We start from the raw sequence: 19511 nt of genomic DNA on the forward strand, positions 1-19511 counted from the left end.
AGTTACAATAATTAATGGGCACCCAACAGAGCAATTAAATTGTAAGCTCTTGGCTAAGGCACTCAAACCACATAGTATTCGCACATTTCTGCTCTATATCGGAGGCTCCAAGCAGAAGTGTGTCCCATGCTGTACTCATGCCCAAATTGAGCTACAATTGAGCTGCTTCATTGGGTGCCATCTAGTGGCAGCTCCCAGAAGAAATTCCTAAATCCCCCCCCCTAGTGTTGATGTTCTTTCTATACATCTCATCCATGCTGTTTCAAATGTGCCCACTGCATCTTCCACATTGTATATCTACCTGCCACTTGCAGAACTTTTGAGTGGTGAGCCGACATGCAAAAGTATACTTAGGGCATCTCGCCTGCCCAACCACCCCACCCCCAAGTTCATAATAGTTCCTATAGATTGTAAGCTTGCGAGTAGGGCCCGCCTACATTTTGACTGTCTGTAAATACCCTGTTTTGTTGTATCACTGTCCCCTTTGTAAAGCGCAACGGAATATGCTGTGCTATATAAGAAACTGTAAATAAATAATAGGCTGCACAACAGTGAGTGATGGGAAGGTCAAAATAGTCGGGCAGTGGGCCATGGGAAAAACTACTGCTCGTCTGGACACCAGTGGGCTGCTTAGTCCTCAAGGACCCTGGTGCATTGCACATGATGCTCCACTGGTAGTTTTTGCCTTTGCTGCCAACTTCACCTTAATGTATGTGGAATATATAATTATTATAAATTAGTATCCAAATCGACTTCTTGATTCATCTCTATTACCACTAAAATGTAATCGCCTGCTGCATGTGCAACTAAAGTGAGTGTATAAGGAAAATATTTCCTGTCTTAGTGTATCTCTACTGGTCAGAGCTGTTAATGTGAATCCCTAATACCCCTTTCACATCGCACAAATAACACGGGTCAGACTTGGGTTGTAGTGCGGTGTGAAAGTGCCTTTATAAATTACCCAAGTCCAGCAACCCGGAATTCCAACCCGGGTTAAAAGAAGGGGTTTTCACTGGTTGCTGTGCAGTGTGAACGGGTAACCCGGGTCTTGTTCACACTACAGGGAGGAGGCAGAGTCCGCTCCAAATGCTGCCTCTTCCCCCACCCCCACTCTGAAGTCCCAGTTCTGAAGTATGATATTGATCATAGCAACCAGATTCTGTCTTTTTTTTATTTATTTTTTTTAAGTTTGAACAAATTTACCCATTAGGGCAGGGCTGGGCAACACCAGCCCTCCAGATGTTGATGAACTACACATCCCAGCTTGCCTTGCATCAGTTTCAGCATGGCCACATAGCGAAACTAATGCAAAGCATCCTGGGATGTGTAGTTCATTAACATATGGAGGTTTAGTGTTGCTCAGCCCTGCATTAGGGTGTCTTGAGGACCAAAGTTGGGAATACCTGCTCTAATATAGTATGGAAAAGCAGGGGCACTGCAGTTAGTATGGGCATGGGCATGAATGATGAGAGCACTTGTCAGGCACATACATTATCATGGAAATCATTGTCCTATTTGTATCATCCAACTTCTGAGGCCTTTGTCTTCTGTTAACAATATGAGTGATTTGCTATTCATTGCTCATGTTAAATGAATCTGGTTATACCAATAAACACACCTGCCTATTAATCTGTTTTCATATATTTTTATTATGAAGCCTGAATCACTTCTGAATGTTCAATATAAACAATGGTTTGCTTTTATAGGTAACTCCATATGCACTTTAATGTATCAGACAATTAGGCTATAATGCTTTCTGTGTTAAGTCTTCAAAGCCATCAGGTTACAAGCTGTATCCTCTAAAAATGGTATTGTAATGTGAAACTGGTTGCAGGCTTTCTTCATGTAAGTGCTACATTTAATTAAAAGGAAAACTACAAATGTTTTAAAATATGCTGAGTAAAATATAATATATACTGTCAAACTGAATCGGAGGCATGTACTGTATAGCTCTTATTTCATGTTGTGTTATGATGATGATATATTTGCATGGTAGGGGGTGTACGTTTTTACAGCCTAAAGCATGTCTCCATTTTGTTTGTGACTATGAGTTTTGCACTGTACAATCTAGATCATCTTCATTAACTGGAAGGGCAATGCAACAAAGTGATGAGAGATTCTAGTTTTCAATTGGTTATACTGCTCCCATGGGAATGGGATCATTCGTCAGACTGCATTTAGGTCTACAGTCATTAGGTCTACGCCACTAGGTCGACTGGCAGGAAGGTCGACCTGACTTAAGGTCGACATGGGCCAAGGTCGACATGACTTAAGGTCGAATTTGCATGAAGGTCGACATGAGGAAGGTCGACTGGTCATAAGGTCGACATGGGTTTTTCACTGTTTTTGGATCCGAATGTCGACACAGTCGACATGGACACAGTTGGCAATGAGAATCGGACCCTCGCATCGCTCGCTTCGCTCGCAATGCTTCGGGCACGGTGCCTCGCTGCGCTCGGCACACTATTTTATTCTCCCACCACGCCCTAGTGGATGGTAGGGCATGAAATACCGCCTGTCGGCACATGTCGGCTCAAAAAACAGTGAAAAACCCATGTCGACCTTATGACCAGTCGACCTTCCTCATGTCGACCTTTATGCAAATTCGACCTTAAGTCATGTCGACCTTGGCCCATGTTGACCTTAAGTCAGGTCGACCTTCCTGCCAGTCGACCTAGTGGGGTAGACCTAATGACTGTAGACCTAAGTTCATTCTAATAGATGACCGCATCCCCTCCCTTGCAATACCAGAACAGTTACTTTCCCATTTTACTTGCAAATGAAGACCCCAACCAAATGTGCTTATCAGATTATGTATGCCATATGAGAAGCTAATACATCTGTGGATGGTCCACAAACCCATGACTGAGCCCGACCTGTGGTCGTTATTGTGGCGTATCCAGTTATAAAAACATACCAAAGTACTGTGGGCTAGAGCACCCCAACACTTGTGAGGATAGTAACCACATCTGTGTGGTATATTCATTATATGGGGGTGGGAGGTACATGGCCACCCCATGAATGTAGATAAAATATACATTTCTTAGAACTTTCACCTACAGTATAGTGTCAAAATATAGTATATAATTCACTTGACTGGCACACAATTGATCCCCATGGCACAGTTATGTATATTGTTGTTTTATTTATTTATTTTTGTTAGTCCTAACCAATTTCTTTCTCCTCTTCCTTTTTTTATTTTTTTATTTAGAGTGGTAGGGCATGGTCCAAGGTGAAGAAGCAATTTCTGTAAACAGAGAAGTATAATTTTGAGGAAATGCCCAGCAACCTACTGAAGCTCAGCTCCTCAAGCATGGAATCGGATTTCCATAACCGCAGTGACTTTGAGAGAAGTAGCAGTTTTGATAGTCAAGGCAGCCACTGTTTCAGGTCTCGAAGTTCTACTTTGGTAAGTGCATTTGTTCTTTTTTGTTGTTGTTTTTTTTTTTTTTTCAGAGTTTGTTTATATAATGCCATACAAAGAATATTTAATAATTCACATCAGTCCGTCATCCTATTGTAGCTTGGTCTACTTTCCATAGACCCCCCCCCCCCCCATCTACCTCCCTACACACGCTTTCACCTCACTAGGGTCCATTTTTGGCAGCAATTGATCTACAATATGTATTTGGACCATTGGAAAGAGCCAGAACACGTGTGCAAAACCCAAGCAACTGCTGGGAGGATTATTGAAACTTCATGCAGAAATTACCCTAATTGGAATTCAACCCATGATCGCAGGGTTATGAGGCAGCAATGCTGGACACTTTAGTATTGGTGTAGTAAATTCATAAATATGTGATTCACTGTACAGATAGGAAAGTTGTGTTGCAAACAACTTGGAGTAAATGTACCAGACTCAGAAATAAGTGGATATTTTTTGTAAATGGTGTTTGGGCTGCCAGACATTTTTTATTTATATCCTCCCACATAAACTGGTTCTGTAAAACAGTATTTGAACCATTATAGATATTGTAAATATCCAGCTCTCTGGTAATAATCAACAATAACTTGCTTGGTGTCTTCCAAGGGTGAACCCCAAATCTACAACTGCAGAATGGCAGCACTCAGGCATACAAAGGAGCCATTAATTTCTCAATTTTGGGGTTTCCGTTTATGAATAGGGATAAATAACATCACGTACAATTGACAATTATGTCAACTGGGTGAGCCATCCTGTAGAGCCAAACTGGTACTGTTACTGGTTGCCAAGTACAAGATGGGCATTGGGATGAATGTCCAGTATATAATTCTATTTCTATATTGTGCACCATTTACCCTGTTACTGGTTGCCAAGTTTGAGTGCCAACAATTCTCCGTGTGTGTGTGTGTGTGTATAAATATCCTATGGAAAAAAGACTGGTAGTCACTCCCTTGATGTAATACAATGCCTAGGTGCCCTCTGAAGTAAAACTGAGAAAGGAGCAGCAGCGGAGGCACTCCCAGGACTTTTACAATAGTGAAAAAGGCGTTGGGATGAAAGTTTAAATTAAACTGAAACCGTGACTTAGGGCCTTATTCTAGTTCACTCTTTCTGACAAAATCCTTCTTAGATGGACAAAACCATGTGGACTGCAGGTGGGACAGATGTTACTTGTGCAGAGAGAATTAGATTTGGGTGGGGTTTTACTTCAAAGTGAGATCTATATTGCAGTGTAAAATAAAGCAGCCAGTATTTACCCTGCACAGAACAAAATAACTCACCCAAATCTAATTCTCTCCACATTTTTACATCTGCCCCCTGCAGTACACATGGTTTTGTCCATCTAAGAAGGATTTTGTCAGAGTGAACTTGAATAAGGCCCTTAATGACAGTCTCAAGGATATACGTGTATGAGCTGTCTCAAAAAAATATTTGCAGTTACCATCACTTACACCATGATTTAATGAGTCTCCAATACAATATTTACTGATGGGTGGGTCACCAATTGTGATCAGTTTTTTTGTTGGCGTAGGGACTGATGAACTGCTTACATTTTCCTTTTTGGTTTTTGTTCTTTTTGGGGTGTTTTTTTAATACGCATTCCACTGGAAAATGCTGAATTTCTTTCTATATATAATGAGGCCAGTATGGGTCATTGGGTTGACTAACCCAAGGTCGACATGTATTGGGTTGTTAATGGCTAGGTCAACATTCAAAAAGGTCAACATGGGGTTTTCACTTTTTTTTTTAATCCCGAATGTCGACACGGACACCGTGTCTGTGTTCTGTGTCCCCTCACATGGCTCGCTGTGCTAACCATGTTTCGGGCACGGTGCCTCACTGCCCTTGGCACACTATTCTATTCTCCCTTCACACTCTAGTGGATGGTAGGGCATGTAATACCGCCTGTCGGCGCAAAAAAAGTGAATATACCATGTCGCTCTTTTAACTGTTGACCTAATGCCTGTGTCGACCTTTCACCCATGTTGACCTTAAGCATGTCTACCTATTTCAGGTGTTGACCTAACCCATGTCAACATTCAGTGGTCAACCCAATGCAAGTCTCATGCCGCTATGTAAATCTATGTTGTGATTTACCTAGAAGGCTGTAATATGTTCAGTAATATCAGCGGTCTGCGGAATTGCATTTAATGTCTTACATAATACAGGTTGTATATCCCTTATCCAAAATGCTCGGGACCAGGATAATTTTGGATAATGGATTATTCCGTATTTCAGAATATTTTAATATTTCAATGATGTATTTTGAAGTATCTTGCATTTATGCTGTATAAACACATCAACCACATGAAATGCACACAAATATATTTTATTTGTGCATAAAACAAGGTTTCAAAACATGAAACAAAGTTTGTACTATCTCAGGCACTGAATTTGAATGCCAAGCAATCATTTTCTTGCACACGTATAGTGCCAGTTACATATCATGACCTCAGTAGTGCTGTTACAAATGTCCCCAGTGAGTTTGTAGCAACAAAAAAAAAAAATTTTTTTGTTCACTTTCTGGAATGTATGGTTTTTGGAATAACTGATATTCGCATATGGGATACTCAACCTGTAGTAGTTCTGTTTTTTTCTTATACTACACTTGCTAACTGACAGGTATACACTCACAGAAATTAATGCAAATATCTATTTCATGAGCTCACACTATCCTCTTTATCTGTTTCGGTCAGTGTCTTTAATGCAGAACCCTTCCACAAAGGGTTATAATATCAGTACATCATGTGTTTTTTTTTTTATTGAGCCTATTTACAACATCACATGGCTTCTAAAAGAATGTCTGACCAACCGTGACTTAATTGCATTACCTTGTATATCAGGGTGGAGAAATGTAACACAGTGGTAATGTTGTATTCATGGCATAAGTATCAGTTATGGATCCAGCCTTGGCTGCCTTTATACACTATGCCGGCTAGTTGCTCCCCTCTTACTCTGAGTATGCCATCATGTCATTAGTTTCACTGGTACAATAGAAGTGCAAGTTTTCAAACACAAAGCAAGACTGCTAGTCATTAGTGTAAGGTGACTTATTGGAACTGACGTTCTTGATTAAATCGCTTTAAATCTCTGTGGACTTGAGCATATGCTAGATAATACCCAGCAAGCTCTCATGTATGTGTCACTCTACTGTTCTGTACTTGAACACTTATATTTCTGTTTTTATAACAAAAAAGGTGTAATTGTCAGAGAGGGGGGGGGGGATTCTTTATGTATATGTGTATCGTAATAAGAACCTTTCATACCACAGCATATGTATGTGTACAATAAATTGTGATGTCTTTACATGTCCAATGTAATGGGCCATACAAAATATACATTTTAAATGAAGTGTGCTCTGTTTTTTCACTTATTTTTTTTCTATGTTTTAAATGACTGACATTAAGGGGGAAATTTAGCCCGTAGGTAGGTCCCTGGGTCTTGAATAATGGTGATTTTGAGTCTGTATTAAGGGCGCTGAATTATAGGTGTCTGCAGCACTGGTCACTGTGGTTACTTCCCTAGTAACTGAAATGACTATATAGAATTTATGGTGTTCAGTGACTTTGTGCGCTGATACCCTTCCGCTGATACACCCTGGTGAAAGGCTAGATGAAACTCCCTCAAAGTTTTACACCAAACCTTAGTGAAATTTTAATATAGAGAAAATATACTCTCCTTATTTTACTTTTCTTCACCTCATCAGAGGTTCTCCATGTGAGTTAAATGGGAACATGGAAGACAATAATAGTTCGAAGAAAAAATAGTGTAATATTGCAATTATAACAAATTTATTCAAGACAATATACACAAAATACGTTATAAAAACTTTTCTTAAAAAAAAAAAAGACCATATGAATGGGTCTCGGGTTTGGATGGAGGTTTACCAGATTTTGGAGTTTGAAAAGCCTGTAGAGGGATCTTTTCCTCAGAATAAGGACCACTGGTCTTCCGGATAAACCAGGCCTTCAGGCGTCTCTCCCGTCCGTTGGTCTGGATTCCTCACAACCAAAGAGCCAGCTTGCTGCTACGCGTGTCGGAACTTCCTTGTTCCTTCCTCAGGCAGTATCTGACTGTTACTGCCTGAGGAAGGAACAAGGAAGTTCCGACACGCGTAGCAGCAAGCTGGCTCTTTGGTTGTGAGGAATCCAGACCAACGGACGGGAGAGACGCCTGAAGGCCTGGTTTATCCGGAAGACCAGTGGTCCTTATTCTGAGGAAAAGATCCCTCTACAGGCTTTTCAAACTCCAAAATCTGGTAAACCTCCATCCAAACCCGAGACCCATTCATATGGTCTTTTTTTTTTAAGAAAAGTTTTTATAACGTATTTTGTGTATATTGTCTTGAATAAATTTGTTATAATTGCAATATTACACTATTTTTTCTTCGAACTATTATTGTCTTCCATGTTCCCATTTAACTCACATGGAGAACCTCTGATGAGGTGAAGAAAAGTAAAATAAGGAGAGTATATTTTCTCTATATTAAAATTTCACTAAGGTTTGGTGTAAAACTTTGAGGGAGTTTCATCTAGCCTTTCACCAGGGTGTATCAGCGGAAGGGTATCAGGTCCCTGGGTCTTGGTCTGGTGCCTTGTCCTGCTCCATGTCGCCGGTTGGCGGCATCTGTCTTGGCGGCGTCCATCCGGGTCCGAAGAAATCCATGGGGGACCTGTGGAAGGAAATCCTACTCACCCAAGTCCTCCATGGACAATCTGAAGTCTTGATCCGACTTAGTCCTGGTGTTCTTCCAGTTTCTTCAAGCTGCCGGCGACTCCAGCAGCTCCCCGCATCGGACTGTCAGAGAGGCGCCAAGATCCTTCATCTTCCGCGCCTCTCTATAGAATGAATCTATTGGCCGCTAGGCGGCCAATCAGGAGCCGACTTTCTCATCTCCTAATTGGCCGGCTAGCGGCCAATAGAATCATTCTATAGAGAGGCGCGGAAGATGAAGGATCTTGGCGCCTCTCTGACAGTCCGATGCGGGGAGCTGATGGTGTCGCGGGCAGCTTGAAGAAGCTGGAAGAACACCAGGACTACGTCGGATCGTCAGATCAAGACTTCAGATCTTCCATGGAGGACCTGGGTGAGTAGGATTTCCTTCCACAGGTCCCCCATGGATTTCTTCGGACCCGGATGGACGCCGCCGACATGGAGCAGGACAAGACCCAGGGACCTACCTATGGGCTCAAGATAGGTAAGTATCAGTATGTATGTATTTATTTATTTATTAACCGTTTCTTATATAGCGCAGCATATTCCGTTGCGCTTTACAAAGGGGACAGTGATACAACAAAACAGGGTATTTACAGACAGTCAAAATGTAGGAGGGCCCTGCTCGCAAGCTTACATGGGCTTTGGATGTATTAAAGTTTTATTGTGTGTCAGTGTGTATTTATTTCACTTTTTTTTTTTTACTGTGGAACTACAAGTTCCAGCGGGCCCTTTAATGCCCCGCAGGCTGGGACTTGTGGTTCTCCAAGTCCCAGCTTGCGGGGGAGGCTTGGTGGGACTCATAGTTCCACAGTTTTTAAATCTATTTTTTTTACACTCAATCAGCCCGGTGGCCACCGCACAGGGCCACCGGGGACAGCACCAGGCTTCAGCCTGGTCAGGTAAGTCCTGGAGGGGGGGACCCCTTTATTGGGGGGACCCCACTCCCCCAGGGCCCCTGGCCAGGCTGACCGGTCAGGGGGTTAATGCTTTGGCCGGGGAGACTTGTATAAAAAGTCTCCCCCCGGCTGTGTCATTACCCTGCTGGCTGGTTTGGCCTGGGGCTGGTTCTTAAAATACGGGGGACCCCTACTCATTTTGTCCCCCGTTTTTTTGGGAACCGGCCCGGACCTGGAGCCTGGGGCTGGTTGTTAAAAATCGGGGAACCCCTATCTGTCGGGTTCCCTGATTTTTTTTTTTTTTTTTTTTATTATTATTATTTTTTTTTATTATTATCATTTTTTTTTTTTTTTTTTTTTTACCGGCCCCGGCTCTTTCAGCCTGGTGCTGGTTACAGCTGTGGGGGGGGGGACCCCACGCTGTTTTTTTTATTTATTTAATTTACAATTTTTTAATCACTAAAGCCTGCATGGATCTGACTGATCCGTGCAGGCTTCTGACAAATACGACAGGAAAATAAAGTGTATTTTCCTGCCGTATATTCATGGCAGTTTTACACTAATTAGCAGCCGTATTTTCAATACGGCTGCTCAGTAAATCAGGAACCACCATTCTTGAAACAACAGACAGACACTAGAGGTGCGCTTGACCTCTAGTGTCTGTGATAAACACAGTGCGCGCCCAGCGATACCCGCTGGGGCTGGAGTCTGGACAAGCCCTGCCTGTCTCTTCATGGGGGAAACTACATCTCCCTCCTCCTGCAGCAGGCACCCCCTTCGCCCTGTCCCTGGATCCACTGGCTACCTGGACACCCTGCAGCTCCCCCCACAAATTGGTGAGTGCCCAGGGATTGACCCCCCCTGACCCCCCTGTACTCCCTTCCCCCATGTGTGACCCCTGTTACCCCCTTCCTCTGTGTCTGTGACCCTATCTGCCCCAATTTCCCTGGTGTCTGATCCCCTCTTCCCCATATGTGTGTGTGTGACACCTTTTACCCAAATTAAAATGTGTAATGGGCATTACGGTGTGTGCTATAAATTGTAATGGGCATTACGGCATGTGATATTATGTGTAGTGGGCATTACGGTCAGTGGCATTATGTGTAATGGGCATTACAGCATGTAATATTATGTGTAAGGGGCATTGCAGTGTGTAATATGCGTAACGGGCATTAGCGTGTGTGGCATATGTAATGAGCATTACGGTGTGTGTCATTTTGTATAATGGGCATCACAGTGTTTGGTATAATGTGTACTGGGCATTACGGTTTGTGGTGTAATGTGCTCTGGGCATTACGGTTTGTGGTGTAATGTGCTCTGGGCATTAGGGTGTGTGCTGGAATATGTACTGGGCATTAAGGTGTGTTCTATAATGTGAATTGATACTACTATGTGACCACCCCCCCCCCCCCCCCAAAAAAAAATGCCCTAAATTTTTAGCGCACACATAAATGGCTTCTGATTAATGTGTACTGGGCATTAAGGTGTGTTCTATAATGTGAATTGATACTACTATGTGACTACACCACTCCCCCCCCCCCCCCCCCCCTCCCCCCAAAAAAATTGCCTAAATTTTGGCGCGCACTGTCCCAGTTTAATGTCCCCCTTTTTTTTGGGGGGGGGGGGGGGGCACTAAATGTATGTCTTGCCCCGGGCACCAGAAACCCTAGTTTCGGCCCTGCTTTTGGCAAAGAACCTATTGTATTTTCATAAATACAGAAGCAGGACATTGCCTCTGTTAGTGTGGGTGGTGCCGTACTGAAGCATAACTTTAAATTTAGCAATGTGTATTCCATTTAAAGCAGAGTTACCATATTCTATATGTACTGTAACACCAGATGTAAAGCTGTTGCATAGGTTAATTGCCGTTAAATCGCATGGATGCTGTATTTCTGTACATTAATTGTAATTAAAGCCATGTAGCATATGCATTTTATTCCTTGGTGTACATATTTCACCTGGTAACCTTACTCAGAAGCATGTTAACACGTGGGGGAAGGGGTGGCACTGCTTGATTTTTTTTTTTACGTAGGTCCTCAGAGAGCTTTTCTGTTAACGTCATTTCATTTTGATTAAATCAATCTCATAACTTTTTTTGTTGGTGTTCCTAAAACCGGTTTTCAAACTATTTTGTAAGCAGCAGCTTACTCCATGATCTGAATCATGGTTCATTTTATTATGTCATTACAGTTTACCTGTGCATGGAATTCATGTGTAAATAACTGGTGACAGCCTGATGAAGTGTGTACGTGAATAAAATGCTGTATCCTAGAAGAAAGTCTTAAAAGGAATTTGCAACCCTAGCCACTAATTAACAAAATGCTACACATAACCAGTATTGTTTTAAACACTGTTTTTTTCCACTTGTCACGAGATGATCGGTCTCAATGACCAATTTTACTACATCCTTCACCATGCCCTTGGATTGAATTGATTACTATGAACTTGTGGATTAATAAGTAATATTCAGATGTTGATTTGGTTTTTTTGTTTAATATAACCGTTAACTTTAGATTAAATACAGAATATGGGTTATGAGTTTGTTACTACATTGGTCATAAAGCGTAAAATATTCAGCTAATATTAGTAAATGGTAAGTACTTTATAAAAGGCTGCTTATTTTTTTTTTCAACACTTTCTGATTTTATAGTATGCTTTGCTGGTTGGTTGATCCAGAAATTCTTTTTTGTATGTTGCACTTTTATTTATTTATTTTTGGTTTTATTTATATATTTTACCTCATTTCCTTTTATTCATATCAAAATAAGGAATACCCCTTTTATTCTGAAGACCAGGTATATAGCTGGCTAATTCTGCTTTCAGACATACTGTACGACCATGCAATTACCTAGCATTTTCAGTGCCGAGTCATTTTGCCAGGTGCAGTCTGACTCCCTATTCAATGCCTCAGATTTGCCGTAGTTTACAGCGAATGTGGCATTTCTCCAGGGTAACAGCGAATTTGCTCTCCGCAAAAGCTAGTCGCCCTATTCGAAGGAGACAATTTGCTGCGAGCGAACAGTGATTGTCTGACGATTCGCATGTGCAATTCACCGTTGTTTTTCAATGGGGTTTTTAATCCAATTCGGCGAGAGTGTATTCAATGCTCAAATGGAGAACTGCTTTCTCCAGTGATTTTCGCCATGATTTGCATTTGACATCTTTTTTTGGTGAGCTGTTGTGTACTTTTTAAATGTTTTATTTTCCTTTTTTTTATGTAAAAAAAAATAGTTTTAATTTGAAGGGTCTTGGTTATTTTTCAGCATTTCAAGTACCTCTAATATATTTAGAATTATTTTTTTTTTCCTCAGCAAGCTGACAGTCACAGCCAGCTTAACAGCCCCAGCACAGGCTGAGGATGAAGCCGGGTCCAGCAGCAGCATGGGACCTCCGGCAGCCACAGCATGGTGATAGTAGTCCCAGCAGGGTGAGCGCTCTGATGTCGCAGGGAGCCCCCGCACACAGGCTGGGGACGGGGCCAGCAGCAGCAGACTTCTGGCTCCGGCAGCCCCAGCACGGTGATAGCAGATGTCAGAGCTGGGATTGCTGGAGCTGGAGGTCTGCTACTGCTGCTGGACCCGCCACCATCCTCAGGCTGTGCGGGGCTTCCAGCGGCATCGGCGCGCTCCCCCGCCGTGACTCCACTCCAACCCCTGCAGTGTCGCTGCAGAAGCAGGGGAGAGAGCCGGGAGCGCAATTCGCCATAGGGTCATTTTCACCATCAGGGGCAGCGAGCCTCTGACGCATTGAATAGTGATTGGCTGGCAGCGGGGACAGTGAATCACGGCGAGCGCATGGCGAATCCAAAACATGATTAGCTGCCATTCGCTCGCTGGAGCATTGAATACCCCCCCCTCCTCCCAAGCAGTAAATTACTGGGTTAAAAAATTTAAAGTATTTCATCAGTTGAGTCCCGGGATTTACTGTGCTGGCAAATTATTGGCAGGCAAATTCTGGAGTTTCTACTCAACCCTGGTAAAGAGCAGTGTAAGGGACCTGGGTAGTTTCATTTAAAACATACCAAAATCCTGAGTTGGTCCTCGTTAATGTGCAAAATCCCTGGATTTTGACAGAAGCTTGAAAGGGGTTTAAGTGAAAAATGTGGGGGTATTGCATCTGTGGCTAAATTTTAAAAAAAAGCAGTAACTCTGCAGTTTTGTTCTTGGTCTAAGTACATAATAATCTAGATAAATCATGAGGTAGATTTTAACTAAATCTTTAAAAAATGAAGGGTGGTAGTGTTGCCCATAGCAACAATTTTTTTTTTTTTTTTTTTATTATTCTCTCAGTATTCCTAAAAAGGATCATTGTAGAAAATTGCATGTTTTATGTAATGTTATTTTCATTTTTATTTATGATTAATTAAATTTGCATTTTTATATGATTAAAAATTTGTAGTGTTTCTTGCGCTCTCTAGAGAAAAATCACTCTATCTGTTTCTTGTATTTAACTTTTTTAAGGACTGCAGAGATCCTTAATTGAGAGCAGCAAGACACACTTCTTTCAAATTATTTTAAATTAATTAAACCGATAAAATCAACTGCTGTGCGCCCGATTAACTGGTCCTTCTCACCAGCTTCCGGTGTGTTCCCTGGGACCGTGTGTCTAAATTTATCACACGGGTACCTTGGATCACTGGAAGAGGGGTTTTGGAGGCCCATACCTGTGTTTTATTGTCCATCATATGCATTCTAGAAAATATTTTTTTCAATAGGCAATACCGGCACTTTGTATTTAGAGGCTTTAGCAAATCTATACTTTTTATTTTTTATTTTTAGGATCTGTGTCATCCCACTGACCAACCTTGTAAAAGAACAATCTGTTAGGCCTAATTTTTATGCCTTGGGAGTATTTTTAAACTGCAGTAGGAAGGTAATTTAGGCAACTGTTGATTTCAAAGGCATTACCCCTCAAATGTACTTGGTAGTTTCACGATATACGACTATCCTTGTTACCCACCTTTTTCTCCTACAGCAGTAAGGTATTTTTGTTTTTTGGAAAAATTTGAAAAGAATTTTATTAAAAAAGACAAAAAATAAAGGTGCCAATACATATGTAGAACCGTAAAATAAACATAGAAAGACATAAAAAAAATAGATCAAACGATTTCACATTGTTGTCTATTCACAAATATCCTCTTCAAAAGGCAGAAATATAGAATTCATAAAGAGAAAGAAGGGTTGAAGGGGGGGGGGGGGGTCGATTTCCCCAAAAAATTGTGTCATGAGCTTTCTAGTCAGGGCAACAGAAAACCAGTGCAGAAAGCAAGTCATCCATGGACATGTAGAAGTCCATCCTTCAAGACCATTCTGCCATGGTTGGAGGAAAATGTAATTGCCCATGGACAGGTATAACTGCTCTTACCGCATTATTTATATGATTAAGCAGACATTTCTTCTAGACTGCTACTGGAATAGTGGAGTAGGACTTAAGCCTGGGCCATTAGGAATAAAGGGAACAACCAGTTTTTTAGCAAGAGAAATCCTCTTTTGCCGAAAGGGTATAGTAATTAATTGGCATTCCCACCAGATATGAATCAAAGATACCCCTTTCCTTATTGCATCTCCATCACAGAGGGGACACTGAAGCTATGTATTTATGCAGAACATCAGAGCACCTATACCATGGTGTTAGGGCTTTTATATTGCCTCCTGCACCTCGAAGCTGGAAGAGCAGATACTAGTAAATGGAAACACCTTTTTCAACACCACTCTATTACCATTTGTCCGTAGGTCCACATCCCATGATGAGACAAAGTAGGGGTCAAACTTAAAAAGCCCCAATAAGATAATTTTGTAAAATAAAAATTATTTACAATTTCTTATATAGTGCAGCATAATTAGTTGCACTTCACAATTGGAAATGACAGTGCTAAAACAAACTGGATAGTAACTAGATCTAGAGGTAGAAGGAACCTGCTTACAATCTATAGGAAATGCACAAGATCTGGTGGTGTTCCTTGAGTTTGCAGTTTCAAAAGCTTTGAGATTTCTTCCCACCACTATCTGACTCCCTACAGAAAAAGGTAAATGACAAGCCTGCAAGAAGCGCCAATTGTCTTTTTTTAAGAGCTGCAAAGGACTTAACCGTACTGTCTCCTCCCTTCAGTTTTACCTATGAATTAAATCCTTCTTGTTAGGAATTATGTCAAAGTAGAAGGTTTCATTGAAGAACTGGAAAAGATCATCTTCAGAAGACCGTGTATTTAATAATGGTGTATGTTTTATACAATATTTCTGCTTGTAGCTACTTTTTAACATCTGTTTATAGTTTTGTTTTATCTTTATCATTAGGATGATGAGAACCTGAAATATTTAACAAATGAGGAAAAGAATGCACTCATGTTTTTGGAGGAAACTTTGGATGCTTTTGAAGATGACCTAGAGGAACCATCACTTTCTCGTAATTCAAGCCTTGGCTATTATTCTCCTAGATCAATAGAAGATAGTCACTCTGACTCTGATGACATCATTGATCTTGTGCAGTCTGTGCACAATCATGTAGGATACTCTCCACCAGGTATGCAATTCACCTCTAGTTCATAACTTTATGATCATGCACATTGCGAATATAGTTGTCATCACAAAGAATGCATTGAAAAAAATTGCTTCCAAAATAAAATGGAATATAACTATCTCTCACACACTCGCACATATACACCTTGGATATTTATGGGGAGACGTATCAAGGATTCTTAAACAGAGATGTTGCCAATATCAACCGATCCTCAGCTATCTATCATTTTTATAGACTGTACTTTCTAAATATTTAAAAAGCTGATTGGATGCTATGGACATGTTCTCTACTTGTTTGAATGCTTGATCCATCTATTCCCACCACCCACCTTTTCCCGGTCTATTTAGTTTGCTTTTGTGTAACTGTGTACCTTGTTATTTGTTAAAAGGTTTAAATCAGATTCTGTTTATCATGTTCTAGGATGCAATAGAGAAATAATAGGCATAATCTGGTTGCTGTGGACTAAGCTATAGTGAATTTACCCCTAAAGGTGCAAGTGCCCATACACTTATACAATATGGCCCTTTTTTTGCTCAATATCGACCAATTGGGCCAATAAATGATGTGAAAAGTGACCAGAGATCAGATTGGCTGTCGCAAGGATTTGTTAAATCCTGTGGCAGTCATTGGCAATGCATACGATACATTTCATGCAAAAGGAGCACAAGCGGTATATTGTATGCAATCCTGTCGCCTGGTGGGTAGTTGGGTGGATACAGTGCAGTAGTGTATGGGGGCCTTAAGAATTAAGCTACATTCTTTAGCAAGTCTTTCATTGTCAGATATGGTTTTAGGTAACAATATGGATAAAAAAGGGGAAAACTAGATGGGCCGAGTGTTGCTTTAACCACTGTGGTACTCACACTTTAAATGTTGTAAATTTATTTTTTTACCATTCTAAAAAAAAAAAAAAGATATATTTTAAAGTAATGATTTCACACAACTGGAGGAATAGACATGTTGTACAATACTTTAGATTTAACATAATTTTTATGTTGTGCTAACAACTGACTAATTCATTTCAACGCAGATGCTGGTATTGGACTGAGCCCCAGTGGTTGGAATCATGAACAAAAAGACACCACACCATCAGAGTTGGCACCTACTAGTTTATCTGTGTCTATTCCAGTTCTAACAACACAGAAGGGCAGTGGGAATATCTCTTCTGAGCTCCCAGCAGAACATCCAAAACCACCTGGTGGCATTCCAACCCCTGTAATTATTGCTCAACAGATTTTAGAGAAGAAATCAGATGATGCAAATAGGTCTCCATTGTCATCTAATGAGAGAAAATCACAAGAACTGAAAAAGAGTGTTTCAACCTCGCCCATCAGTGAAGGTCATTTTGTATTCCCTGGATCACCAAATTCCAAAAGTGCCCGTTTTCCAAACAACATAAATGTTAATCTTGTTGGGAAACATTATAATAAAACTATTGCCAAGGCAGCAGTTAATGTACAGGAACGGAGAGCTCAAGTATTGGCCAACTTACATAGATCTGCATTATTTGAAGAAATTGATGGAAAAAATAATCATGAACCACTGGGCAGGAGGACTTCCTTTCGGGATGTGGCTACTGAGCAGACCAGGTATGAAGCTCTGACCAAACTCGGTTTAGTGAAAGAAATTCCAGTTCAAGCTGATTTACCTTCAGCTGGTGTATGTGTATCGCCTATCTCAAATGGTCAACACCCGCCAAAGTTCTTACCCCCAGAAACAAATAGGGGGCTTTCAAATGAGCATGAAAATATTAACAACATTTTGATGAGTGAACCTAGTAGCTTTGTTCCCTTGGGGAAAACTGTTGTTATAAAAGGCGAAGTGACCTCTTCACATAAAGAAAAACTTCACACACAAGTTCCACATGAGGAAAAGCTGGCAAATGCCCATCAGGATGTCCGAAGGGCTTATTCTGTGCCAAGACCTGCTGGTTTCTGGCATCAGGGGATTACTGTACAGTTCTCTGGACGTGACTCTTCTGAGGCGTCTAGAAGAGATGCTTTGCGGAGACTTGGCCTACTGAAAGAGTTGCCTGGACACTGAGATGATTCTTAATTTCTAAGTAGCAGGCATTGATGAAGATCCCATATGACTGTTGTATTGTGTATAATATACAAACTAATTTTTTTACTAAGCATTTACGTTGCACAAAGCATAGTCTTGCAACCACTGAGGCAAAAAATGTTTTAGCTGTGTACACAGTTATGTACGTTTTATATAAGTTTTCTGTGTGAATGTAATTATAGAATATATGAAGGTTTGTTGTGTTTAATTTTTTTTGTGTGTGTAAGTAGACTTCATGATAAACATACACATGTTCTCTTATTAATTTGTTATTTTAGTAGTTCTTTTTCAAATGGTGAATTTAAAAATGGATTTTTTTTTCCATGGAAACCATTAATATAAATGTTGGTATTTATTCTATTTGTTGTTGCAGTTTAGAACCTGAGAAAAATGTTAAGAGCATAAATTGTATCTATTTTTTCATCTCAAATTATTGTTTAATGAAACCTCTTTTGAAGCCAAAAATAAAATCCTTGGGATATTTTCTGAAGGATCTATATTTAAAGTTTTTATTTAGATATACATTTAGGAAAAATAGGCACTGTGATGTCTTGCACACGCAAACTACATATACATATATAAACTAAAGATGCATAAAATGGGTTTAAAAACAAAACAAAAAACAAAGGAGCCTAAATCATGGATATACTTAGTCTTTTAGTATGCCAACAAATTCTAACCAATAAAAGTACTTGTTTACTTAACAGGTTTTATAAGTAAATCACACTAAATAACACTTAAGATGCCGCTAATCTCACATAATAAAGTATCAACCATGAAAAATGTATGGTTAATTCATCCTTGAGACAAAAGGCCCTAACAGTGTTTGCTGTACACTTTACTTTTTTTTTTAAACAAACAAACCATAGATTAAAAACCCATATAGAGAATAGGTTACTTACAGACGTGACCTACAAGTGTGAAAAGTACGAAGGTGTGAATTCACTCTTAGCGGCTGGGATTGAATACTTCCCCCCCCCCCCCCCCTTTTCTAACAGGGGAAATAGTGACGGGTGCCTATTCAATGCTGTTGTTCCTGACTGCATTGAAGAGGCAGCTCGACAGAATGGACCTACAGATGGAGCAGGGCTTATTATTGCTGGCGGAGCGCCAGGACCGTGTCCCTGGCGATCCGCCAGCAATCTGGCGCTCTGGCTGAATGAGACGCTCGTGCGTCTCCCACGCACGAGCGTCTCAATAGCCGGGCGGCGAGGCGGCGCGGCGGGTGCAGTCCTGCCCGTCTCCAGCTTCAGGGAGACGGGCAGGGCTGCGGGGGGGGCGGTGTGGACCGGCGGGGACCCGGGGAAGCCGGCGGGGACCCGGGCAAAAGCTCCGTCGGAACGGGACGCGCGTGCACCTCGTGCACGCGCGTCCCCTTCCGACATACAGATGGCGCGGGGCGGGGGATGGCGGGTGGCGAGTCCTCCGCCATCCCCAGCAAAGACAAGCCCTGCGCTATCTGTAACTTTAAAAACAGTCTGGTCCATTTTTCCGAAAAGCTGTGGATAATCCACAGACGTTTTCACAGATGCCCACTTTTCGCCAATCAGCAGGTGGAACATTGAATTGCATCTGCCGATTTTAAATTGGCGAGCTGGACGAAAATGGGCCAGAGTTCTAACAGTCTGGAAGTACCGACAATCGGGACCCAGGATTGAATACCCACTTAAAATGCATACACACTATAAGATTATCTTTCCAATCTGAGTGGCTGGAATGTAAAACTGCTATTGGGCAGGATGCACAAAGCGAAAAATGCGGTAAAACCCCTGTTATCTGGGTTTTTACTGCATTTTGATATGCAGGAAGACCTGCATGCTGGGTTTTCGCTGTGGTGGGTATCACCAGCAAAAGCTGGCAATACCCTATAGAAGCCATGGGCTTCTGAACGCGAC

At 41.3% G+C, this 19511-nt stretch overlaps 1 protein-coding gene across 1 annotated transcript in view; it reads left to right on the top strand.

Annotated features, from left to right (window-relative positions):
* PROSER2 (proline and serine rich 2) overlaps positions 1–18706 on the top strand; it is a 38148-nt gene extending 19442 nt beyond the window's left edge. The window contains exons 2-4 of the mRNA XM_083183461.1: positions 3212–3409; positions 15330–15555; positions 16583–18706. Coding sequence (XP_083039587.1) covers positions 3278–3409; positions 15330–15555; positions 16583–17595 — 1371 coding nt within the window. The 5' untranslated portion in view covers positions 3212–3277 and the 3' untranslated portion in view covers positions 17596–18706. The remainder of the gene's footprint in view (positions 1–3211; positions 3410–15329; positions 15556–16582) is intronic.
* The last annotated feature ends 805 nt before the right edge of the window (positions 18707–19511 follow it).

Source organism: Crinia signifera, chromosome 4 (assembly GCF_055691185.1).
Source record: "Crinia signifera chromosome 4, ASM5569118v1, whole genome shotgun sequence".
In the NCBI taxonomy this organism is placed as follows: Eukaryota; Metazoa; Chordata; class Amphibia; order Anura; family Myobatrachidae; genus Crinia; species Crinia signifera.